Raw genomic sequence first — 11,777 nt, forward strand, 5'->3', positions numbered from 1 at the left:
TGTGTGTGTGTGTGTGGCGGGGGTAGGAGGAGGGAGCACTGCAATGCCAGGGGAGGCGTCCTTTGGATGACACCCTGAACCGAGATCCCGTCTGTGTCCGTTCAGGAGTCCTGTGGCTCAGAGGTTAGAGCCCTCGCCTCGCAAGAGAGAGACCCGGGTTCGGGTTCGATTCCCGGGCCGGGCGAAACCTTAGGTAAGTTTCCTTACTCCACAGTAATTCCTTCAAAAACGATTAACACCAATAATAATTTGGTCACTTCAACCCACGACTGCTTGTGGGGGGGGACGAGGCTGTGCGCGATCGGCTGCCGCGTTTCGCCCACGAAACACACGGTCAATTCACTTTACAGCGCGTAGAGCGTGAAGAGCTTTGAGACGTCTCGGAGACGTGCTCAGGCGCCACATCAAATACAAGGATTATTTATTACGGGAACACGTTACGAGATCCTATTTGTGAAGAGAAGGGAGTTTCTCTCGCAGTGCGCTGGCCGACAGTCCAACTCCCACAGATCAAATTGGCTCGCTGGCTTCACGGCTGTTGGCCGTGCACAAATTGGCGGCGAGCAGGGGCGAAGGATTATTATTATTATTAAAAAAAAAACCCCACCACCCTAACCCCCACCACAAAAACACGCCCAGACCCATCTTTCCAAACAGGAACATCCCAAAAAGATTGTAAAAACAAAACCAAAGGGATAAGTTGATGGAATGTTACATTATCCGGTGTCTGTGTTCTGTTAAACTTCAGTTTTTTTTTTTTGGACTGGGGTTGGACAGGGAGCTCACAAATCTTCTCCCCAACCCCCTCACGACCACCACCGCCACCACCACCGCCGCCACCACCTCCCAATCCATTTTCAAGCTTTTCCATTGCAAGTGCCACCAATATGTAATGGTGTATATTAAAAGGCAAAGAAAAACACATCTATTGCCGCTGCTCTCGGATCAACTGGAACCTAACCCAGTTTCTTTCTCGTACTGAAGATAGATGGATGGTCTCATTTCAGCGCCACAGGGCTTGACAGAGAGAATTCTTTAACATGTACTCGTGTGCGAGAGACACCACTCCTCCTTCTCTGCTTTTGAAACAGGATTTCGCTGGAGGTTTTTGTAACAAAGTCCAAACTGCATTTACGTACCGTAGAAACTTTGGACCTTCGGAACGCACATTGAAGGCAGGGACTCTTTCCATTTGGCTCCTGTTGACCCTACAAGCCCAAACATTGGGTGGTCCTAGCTGGACAAGCAATTGGAAAGCGGGTTAGACTTCAGCAGTTAATCCTGACCCAGTTTCTGAGGTTCCCCCAAGCCTTGGCTCTAGCCAACCTGCGCCTAATACCTTTGAGAATTAGGTAAACTGAATGTTTCCCTCTAGGGAGAGAGAGAGAGAGAGAGAGAGGGAGAGAGAGAGCGCATTCCTTTCCAAGAATCTATCTCTGGGATTTCCATGTGTGGGTGGGATGCAGGGAATTCTCAGTTCGGTTTGGACACTCTTAAGCAACGGTGATGGGTTTCCATATATGTCAGACACCTGGCTGACCCCCCCAAAAAACCACTGCTACAACAACTTGCATTTATATAACACCGCTCATGCAAGATAGTGTCTCAGACCATTTAAAGGGTCGATCGAACCTGATGCCTGGGTTGCGCCCCGGTTTGGTGAGCCTGAGGAATAAGCCGGGGTGATTGAGGAGGTCAGAGATGTAGGAGAGAAGACTTGACGGGAGTCAAGGAGTATGGCTTCCGTCTTGTCACGAAACTCATTTAAAAAGCAGTTTAGGAACATAGGAACAGGAGGAGGCCATTCAGCCCCTCGAGCCTGTTCTGCCATTCTATAAGATCACGACTGATCTGTACCTCAACTCCAATTACCCGGCCTTGACCCATAAACCTTAACCTAACACACATCTATCCACCTCAGTCTCGAAAATGTGAATGGATCCAGCCATAATCCACAGCCTTTTTGAGGGAGGAAGAGCGTTCCAGATCCCCACGAGCCTTTGGGTAAAAAAATGCCTCCTGATACAACGCTGAGATGGGGAGGGGGGGGTGGGGAGGGCGAATGAGTTGGGCCGAAGGACTTTCTTCATCCAAACTGAGCTTGTGAGCGCTCTTTACAGCAGAACTTGGCCCTGTTGCCTTGATAAAGTCCTTGGCGAGCTGGAGATGAAAAGGAGGATGGATTGAGATCCTCTCGCAGGCAAAGAGCAGAGGTAGGTCGTTCTGTTTAGCTGACGAGGTGCTATTGATGTCTTCGCTGCTCTACGATGATTGTCTCAGTGCTCCTTGCCAGTAAAAACAGTGTAACAGCCCAGAGGCTCAGTGAGAAAAAACATGGCACATCAATTAAAGCGGCCGTGTTTCGCTCACAAATCACACGGTCGATCCATTTCGCAGCGTATCCTGTGAGGTGCTTCGAGACGTCTCAAAGACGTGATAAGGCGCTGTTTCAAATGCAAGTTGTTGGTTGTAAGCACGATAATCATCATAATAATAATAATAATAATAACGATGACTATTTACTATATTTAAATATCTAAATGCCTTTCACGTCAGGAGGATATCGCACAGCATTTTTTTTTTCCCGTGAGATGTAGCGACTGTGCGTCTTTAAGCGCTCTGGGACTCTACCCTTCGTGAGGGGCGCTATATCATTGCGAGTTGTTGTTGCTGTTTTGCAGGTGAACGCAGCAGCCGATTTGCGGACAGCAACGTCCCCACAGCGCCCCCCCCCCCCCCACCCGACCCACCCCTCCCACCACCACCACCACACGCACGCAAAGCATTGAAGCGAAATGGCTCGTTCGCAGCGGAGACGGTCAAGGAAAAACTCAACACCTAGATTTCGCACTTGGAGTCAAAATAGACCTTTCCCCTTCGCAAGTGGAACTGGGTCAGCGAAGAAAAATGCCTCTCGCTTTGGGGCTTTGGGCGGACAAGCACGTTAGACTTTACTCAGTCTCAAACGCAACTGTTCATCAGTAACACCTCCTCTGGCCTCGTTCACGCGGTTGTCCCTCACCCGAACGCGGTTGTCCCTCACTGCTCCAGTTTAGTCGCGTTTATTCTCTCGTACCCGGAGGTCACACAAAGATACACTGACCCATGCGGAGAAAAGGGCTGCGGATAATCTACTCCTGGTAACTGTTCGCTCCTCCGAGGAAAATTAATAATAATGATAATAATAACAATAATAATCCTTGCACTTGATACAGCGCCTTGTCGCAACTTCGAGACGTCTCAAAGCGCTTCACAGAATAGTCCGTAAAGTGAATTGACTGTGTATTTCGTGGTTTGAGTGACCAATTTATTTATTTATTTACTATTTTTTTTCGAAGGAATAATTATCCCCCTCGGAAAAGCGATCCGCCAATCGACTAACAACCGGGTTCCTACCTAATGCTGGGCAAACAGGGGCGCGTGTGTGGAGTAAGGAAACCTGCCCAACGTTTCGCCCTCTGCCCCGGGAATCAAACCCAGGTCTCTCGCTCGCAAGGTGAGTGCTCTGAACGCTGAGCTACAGGACTCCACAAAAGGGCTCAATGACGAGTTATCTGGAACTGCGAGTTAGGCACATGTATAAATACATGTATATATATGTGTATATATATATACGACTGTTTGTGGGACGCTGCTGTGCGCAATTGGCTGCCGCGTTTTGCCCGCATAATACACAGTCACTCCGCTTTACAGTATGTCCTGTGAAGCGCTTTGAGGCCCCTCAAAGACGTGATAAGGCGTTGTATCGAAAGCAAGGAGTAGTATTGTCATTATTGTTGTTGTTATTATTATGCAGCTGGGATACTGAATTAAGCGGTGATGACAAGTTAAGACAGGGTTGAGTTATCAGGAGTTGACCGTATTTGGAATATTTCTGCCTCCCCACCCACCCTCCCACCCCTTTTCCCCCAATCCTTTCCTCCGACACAGCATTGGGGTGCGTGAAATGGCCCCATCCTTCGGAGGAGATGTTAAACCTCGGTTGAGTCCAACTCAATGGCGGTTAAACGTGGCGTGAGGCTATTCGAAAAGAGAAGGTAGTTCTGGCCACGTCACAGACAATCCCCCAGATTAATATAATAATAATACAATAACAGTAAAAATTATAACAACAATAATAATAACGATAATAACACCAATATGTGGAGTACCGCGGGAGAGAGTGCGCATTCGGTTCCAGAGGTCGCAAACGCAGGGAAATTTCCAAGTGTATACTGTGCCAACAAATGTGGAACCCTAAGTCTGGTTCGGATAGAAACATAGAAAAAGGAGGAGGCCATTCAGCCCCTCGAGCCTGTTCCGCCAGTTAATTAGATCACGGCTGATCTGTACCTCAAGTCCAGTTACCTGCCTTTGCCCCGTATCCCTTGATCCCCTGACCTAACAAACATCTATCCGGGTCAGTCTTAATCCAACATCCACTGGCTTTCGGGAGAGGGAGAGAGAGTTCCAGATGTCCACTCCCTTTAAAAACAAAGATCCATAAAGCTCCGCTCTCCATCCTCGCTCGGTGACTCTCCATCGCCTCTGTGAATAAAGCACCTCACGAGGTCCAGCCCGCAGGACAAGCGCTACAACAGCGCGAGCGCAAGTTGTTGCTGCGTTCAAAGAGGAAGAAGAAACTTCGTGAACCCCGGGCCCAGCGGGGAAGCTTCTCCCAGTCGCCGCACCTCGCGTCCTGTGGGCTCCAGTTCCCAACACCCACCCTCAGTGTTGCTTGGTTCGTGTGAAAGGCGCACAGCCGGGCTGTTATGCTCTCCGAACGGAAAGGAAAAAACACTGAGCTCCCGTCAAGTCGGGGGAACACATGTTGCAACAGGCAAGCCAAGCAATCTTTCGCTATCAGATACAGCCGCACTCTTTCGTCCACCCAACACGCCAGTCAATTCGCTTTACGCTATGAGCTGTGAAGGGCTTTGAGACGTCTCGAAGGCGTGATGAGGCGCCGTATCGAATGCAAGGATTATTAATGTTATTATTGTGGTTGTTATCGTTCCTTCTCTCTCGTGAGTGGCTCAGTTTCCTGAGCCAAGTCTACCTTACATCACCTCCTCCGCCCCTATCTCACTCTTAAGTGCCGCCGAAACCCTTATCCTCTGGGACTCCCTCCTTCCCACCTCTGCTCTGCCTTGCTGCCAACACCCCAACGGTAGGATATAATGATCCTTGCATTCAATATGGCGCCTTATCGTGTCATCGCGATGCCTCAAAGCGCCTCACGAGATTTAACGCAAAGTGTCGCGAGTGAATCTGTGAGCAATTGTGAAAGCCAGTCGCCTCTTGCATTTTTTTACAGTCAGTACACCTCGCTGTAACTACTTGTGAAGCGCTTTGACCATGTGGTCAATATTAGGGGCTGCTGTTATGTATCGGTGTCGGCCTGGCTCAGTCAGTAGCAATTGGGCCATAGTTTGGTTGGCACTGGTCTAGACTGATGCTCCAGTGTGGCGCTGGAGGTGTCCTACATTCTCGGAGGTCCATTGAAACGCTCGTCACTCCACCCAACCGGTTTGGACATTGGCTTGCACGGTTAACAGGCAATGAATGGGAGGATTTCCCTGCCCCGAGCGATCAGTCCGCCTCTCCCAAGTACTACCGATGAGTGGAACCGTCACTCAATGGGAAGGAATGTGTGCTCGAACGACCGACTCGTGACTATCCTCTTTGGATGAGCAATGCCCTGGGGGGGAACCTGCCTGGCTCACGGCAGGAACCGAGAGGGTCTGGCGAAGGAGAGACCACCCCAGTGGGGGAAGGAATGAGTGGGAACAGGAGCAGGTGAGTGGAGAGCAAAGCGCAGGGGTGTGTGGGTGCGCGCGTGTACTGCACCCAAGTCATTCACGTCACAGGCAAAGAAGTCGTGAAGAGCCTTGCGGTAGCATCTGCTGCCTGCGATACCACCTTTTAAATTAGGCAAATCAAGCGACGGTTTGGACCGCGCCAGGCAACGTACCAGGCAGCCTCCTGGAGAGAAGTTTCGGACCCCCAACTGAGCTGGGTTCTCAGTCGGTATCTCTCTCGCTTTCGAGTCAGAAGGGTCGTGGGTGCACACCCCACCCCACCCGCCCCCACGTCGGTACTTTGAGACGTCTCACAGACGTGTCCAGGCGCCACATCAAATGCAAAGGAATCGTTATTATTATTATTATTATTATTATTACTCGATCCAGCGCCTCACCGCGTCTTCGAGACGACGGCTCAAAGCCCTTCGGAGAAGACACCGTCGAGCCGAGCGACTGCGCGCTTTGCGAGGCGCAGGCGTGGTGGGGGGGGGGCCAATTGCGGGCCACGACTTCCCCCCCCACCAACAAGTACGCCGTGCGTGGGCGTGGGCGTGCGGGTTTGAGGAAAGAAAAAAAGTCTCCCTTTCGAATGCAAACGGTCCCGTCCGTCAGAGGTGGCTCTCTTTCACGTCGTTCAAGGTTGGAACGTCAACGCGGATAGCTAACACGCTGCCGACGGTCCAGATGTTTCCGGACGTTTCCGACGGGCCCCGATCTCCCGCAGGCCGAGTCCCTGGCGCGTTCGCTCCTGTGGCTTGTGCAGCCGCCGCGAGGGAAGGTTTTTTTTCTTTTTTTCTCTCTCTGCTTGTTCGGATGGAAATTATAATGGGCTGCGCAAACCGCTGTGGAGTGTGTTGTCTGTTTTTCCACACCTCTCCTTCAGCCAACTCTCAGCGTGAGTGGCGAGAAAAGGAGCGAGAGAGAGAGTGAGAGAGAGAGAGAGAGAGAGAGAGAGAGAGAAGTCTGACATCTCCCGATCCGCTTGAACGAGGCAACAACAACAAAAAAAAAGAAAATGCAGCGCGGCAGAAGGTTTGCAACATTACCATCACTGGTCGTTCCCTCCGCGGGCGAATGTCACGTGAATAATAATAATATAACGATAATTGTCCTTGCATTCGACAGAGCACCTTATCACGTCCTCGAGTCGCCTCAGAGCTCTTCACCTGTAAAGTGGGGTCGACCGCGTATTTTGTGGGCGAAACGCGGCAGCCAATTACGCACGGCGGCGTCCCCCCCCCCCCCCCCCACAAACAGCCGTGGGTTGAGTGACCGTTTTTTTCTTGAAGGGTTCGTTAGCCATCGGATAGGGATCCGCCAATCGACTGACGACCGGGTTTCCACTCGCTGCTGGGTAAACAGAGGCGTGCGCGCGCGTGTGCGTGCGTGTGCGTGTGCGCGTGGAGCTTCCTCTCGCTCGCGTGGCGAGAGCTCTAACCACCAGGCAACGGGACCCCAAGCGAACAGCCGAACGTGACTCAAAACTCCGCGGCTTGTGAACACGCCCGAACCAAACTCCGCGGCTGCGCCAACCCCCACCGCCCGCCCCCCCCGCCAGTCCTCGCCGAGCTCCAATGGCTCCCGGCCGTAGAACAAGGGACGAGGGAGAATCAAACATGAACCACTGTCCCTCCGTAAAACCGTTGCCCGAAGGCGCGGAAACAGTCTGCGGCCCCGACGGCGGTTTTAGTCCCCGACACCGTTTCCTCTGAAATTTCAGCGCAACGTGGAATCTACCTTTTTTTTTTCTGCAGAAGGGGGGAAAAAAAATACATGTATTTTTTGCCCCCCCCACCACCCAAATAAAGACCGGATTTAAGAATTATCCGCCTTTCCGCGCGGTCTTAAATTTCGGAAGCGAAACGAGGACCGGCCTTAAATTCGATAACACCGGCTTTTCGTTCGGGGGGGAGGACGTCGCAAAGCGCTTCGCAGGACGCGCTGTCGAGTGCGGTGACCGTGCGTTTTGTTGCGCACAGTTGTCGCCACTAAACGGCCGCGGAGTGAGGGACCAATTTTATCCGGGGAGGGCAGACGATGCGATTGTGATGGAGGCTTTGAACCCCATCTGAATTTCCCCCCCTGCCCTCCAATCTTTTTGACCGCACCCTCCCCCCAAACACCCCACCACCCCCTCCCACACCCCCCCCACCCAGCAACTGCTCACCTTGACCCACCCACGCCCACGCCCAGACTCCCAGAAGCGCTGCGAGCCGTTCCTCCCGGCGTACGTAAATATCAGTTGTTGCTGCTGTTGTTGTGGTTGTTGTTGATATCATTTTTATGCAGAGAGAAGAGCTAAAGGTGGGAGCGATGGGGGTGGGGGGGGGTCTTCTCGGACTGGCGAGAAGACACCTCGGTAACATTCCTCAGCGAAGACTTCCTCTGGGAGGCTCATCGACCCAGACTCCAACGGGCGGCGGGGGGTGGGGGTCAGTCAGGACTCGCTCGCTCCCCCCCGCAATTTCCCCACCTCCGCACCAACCCCACCCTTCTCCCCCTTGACCCCCATTGGACATCCGGGACAGCAGTAGATGAAAGACAGGCGGGGGCACAGAGCGTCGCCGGACCCGAAGCAGCCTCCGGGGGCCCTGGCAAGCGGTGAAGGCGTTGCTCAGGTCTTCGACCCCCACCTGGACGTCGCCCTGGGCCAGGCTCCCCTCCCCCAGCTCCAACCCCTCCAAGAAAAAGGCCCGCCCGGCCTGGAGGTGGCTGGGGTCCGGGTAGCGGGACGGGTTTGGCGTTGCGCATCCCTCTTCCTCCCTCTGCCTTCTCCTCCTCCTCCTCCTCCTCTCCCTCAGCTTGACTTTCAGCTCCGGGTCGCGACGCCTCTTCCTGTCAAAGTAGACGCAGTAGGCGACGAACAGGGCGACGCAAATCCCAGTCGCGACGGCTCCAGTTCCGGCTCCCGCTCTCCCTACCATCTTCCCGTCCCGCTGCGTGGAAGATAAAGAAGCCTCTCTATCTCCCCCCCCACCACCCTCCACCCCCCCACATCTCACCCTCTCCACTCCTCTCCTCTCCCCTTCCCTCCCTACCCCACCAATCCCCTCCCCACAACCCCTCCCCACCCCCCCCCCACCCACCTCGCCCTAATCAGGTCAATTGTGATGTCTCGGATTGATGTCGCTCACGTGTCACCAATAGCTGTGAACCAAATTCGGACACTGTGCGCGTGTGTGCGTGTGTGTGCGTGTATGTGTGCGCGTCCATGTGTGTGTATGTACGTCCGTGTGTGTTTGCGTGCGCACGTGGCGGGTATTTCCGTGAGTAGGACCGGGCTTCCCCGTTTGGCCTACGCAACAGGTCGCTGAGCTCTGCGGTAGAACAACCCATCGTCGAGACGCCCTTCGGACCTGAAAGCAATCGGGCGCCGCCTTTCGCCCGCGCACGACACCCAGTCACTCCGCCTTACGAAGTGTCCCCCGAAGCGCTTTGAGACGTCTCGATGACGCGACGATGAGGCTCGTTGACCCGGAAGTGAATTATATCGGAGCGGAGTTCCCGGGAGAGGAGGGGGTTGCGATGTCCCCCCCACCACCGGGGACGGATTCCCTCCCTAACGGCCACCAAATTGCCACTCTTCGACCGTACTTACGGGCGCCTCCCTTTTACTCCCTGGCTCTGTCGTCGTTCAGCGCTCTGAGGCGCTGCCCAGCCCGATGGGCGCTGTGTCAATGCAAGACGTCGTTGTTGTCGTTGTCGTCGTCGTCGTTGGTTGAAACCCCAGCGTTGTCGGAGGTGCCGTCCTTCCGGGTGAGACGTTAAACCGAGGTCCCGTCTGGTCTTGTGCCTGTTCGGGGAATCTTTAACGTCTCATCCGGAGGACGGACCCTCTGACAGCAACAACAACAACAGCAGCAGCAGCAGCAGCAGCAGCAACAACAACAACAACAAGCAGCGACGCCCCGTTGGAACATCAGCCTAGACTAGACGTGTCGTAGGTAGGTCCCCCCCCACCTCCCACCTTCTGGCTCAGAGAGGAGAGTTCCCTGACGCACCCCGGAGTGTGCGCGCGCCAACGTGAGGCTGAACTTCCACTGCAGACTGCGACGGAGAGCGGTACATAATAGGCCACAACCCCCCCCCACCCCCCAGAAATATTTCAAGTGTCGTTCCCCCCCCCCACCCCACCCCACTCCAATTCCCCCTTAACATACCCCGACTTACTCAGAGTACATTCCTTGTCACGTAATTGAAGGAGAACCTATGATACAAAACAAAAAAAACAACAGCGTCAGTTTTAATTTCCCCCACCGCGGGATCTTTAACGTCCACCTCATCCGAAGGACGGCACCTCCGACAACGCAACACCCCCCCCCGACGTGATTCCAAGTCCCGATGTGGGGTCTTGAACCCACAACCTTCTGACTCAGAGACGAGAGAGAGAGAGAGAGAGAGAGAGAGTTACTAACTGAGCCAGGCTGACACGCTAAGGGTCACTAAAGTACTTGAGGAACTCCAGCCCGTTAATTATAATAATAATAATAATGCTCCTTGCATTTGATATAGCGCCGTGTGTCACATCGTTGAGACGTCTCATTACAAAGCGCTTCCTTCGCAAAACATATTTTGACTGCGTATCTTGTGGGCGAAACGCGGCAGCCAATTGCGCACAGCAGCGTCCCTCAAACAGTCGTGGGATTGAGTGACTGAGAATTTTATTCTCCCGGAGAATTCTTACCCCAGGGAAGCGATCCGCCAGTCGACTAACAACTGGGTTCCTGCTCGCTGCTCGGTAAACAGAGGGGCGTGGGTGTAAGGGAACTTGTCCAAAGGTTTCGCCCCGGCCCCGGGTATCGAACCCGGGTCCTCTCGCTTGTGAGGCGAGCGCACTAACCACCGAGCTACTGAGCGAGGAAGGAAGGAAGGAAGGAAGGAGCGAAGGCAGCCACAAGCCACCAGTGTTTTAGCACACGTTTAATCTCACTCTGCACTCATTTGTGAGCTCTGACAGGAAGCAACCCCAGTTTAATAAATACACATGAAGTTTAATGGCCTCCATTATCCCCTCGTAAATTTAGCCCACTGATTTAATTGCCTTCGGTAGATCAATGCTTCATTAAGATCTAGTCCCATCTAGTGGAAATATAAAGGCACAGGCTGATTGAGTGATAAGGAGCCTTTTTAGTACATGTGCCAGACAGATGTCTTATATCAGAGCAAACCCATCACCGTGCTTAACACTATCCAAACCAGACTGAGAGCTCCACGCATGTCTGCACAGTCACTACACTCGACAGCAAACCCCGTGAAGCGCTTTGACCCATCCTCCTTGCCTTGAAAGGTTCCCCCAATCAAATAATAATAATAATCCTTGCATTTGATATCGCGCTTTTCACTTCGGGAGGACATCCCGAAGCGCTTCACAGAACACACTGTAAAGTGAATTGACTGTATATTTGTGGGCGAACGCGGCAGCCAATTGCGCACAGCAATGTCCCACAAACAGTCGTGCGTTGAAAATGACCAATTTATTATTGTTTGTGGTTTTGGAGGGATTATTATTAGGCTCTGTGTGGAGTAAGGAAACTTGCCCAAGGTTTCGCCCTCTGCCGGGAATTGAACTCAGGTCTCTCACTTGCAAAGCGAGTGCTCTAACCACTGAGCTACAGGAATGTGAGGAATGTCATAGAAAAGAGAATAGAATCTTACAGCACAGAATGGAGGCCATTATTATTATTATTATTATTAATAGACAATAACTTTGCCCACAAAACACACAGTCAATTCATTTTACAGAATATCCTGAGAAGAGCTTTAAGGCGTCTCGAAGACGTGATAAGGCGCCGTATCAAACTCAAGGATTATTATTTATTATACATAACTTTAATCTGCGTCAGCCCGGCTCAGTGGTAGTGCTCTCTCCTCTGACGTGTCACTGCGCTTAATCCCTCGGAGGTAACTCCGGTGTGTTTTTCACGTCGTTTTCCCTGTGAACACCGGGGTATGTTTGAGGCCGCGAGGGGGATAAACCTCCATTTGTTTTTTTCC

At 52.7% G+C, this 11,777-nt stretch overlaps 1 protein-coding gene across 1 annotated transcript; it reads right to left on the minus strand.

The window, feature by feature from the left end:
* Window positions 1-7,393: 7,393 nt before the first annotated feature.
* LOC103190100 (mitochondrial import receptor subunit TOM20 homolog) lies at window positions 7,394-8,707 on the minus strand. The gene is made up of 2 exons (XM_042335461.1): window positions 8,269-8,707; window positions 7,394-7,491 (listed from the first exon to the last, which is right to left on the minus strand). The coding sequence occupies exons 1-2, from the start codon at window positions 8,705-8,707 to the stop codon at window positions 7,394-7,396; spliced, it is 537 nt and encodes a 178-aa protein (XP_042191395.1).
* Between the last annotated feature and the right edge of the window lie 3,070 nt (window positions 8,708-11,777).

This window comes from Callorhinchus milii, unplaced genomic scaffold (genome assembly GCF_018977255.1).
Source record: "Callorhinchus milii isolate IMCB2004 unplaced genomic scaffold, IMCB_Cmil_1.0 Scaffold5, whole genome shotgun sequence".
NCBI lineage: Eukaryota > Metazoa > Chordata > Chondrichthyes > Chimaeriformes > Callorhinchidae > Callorhinchus > Callorhinchus milii.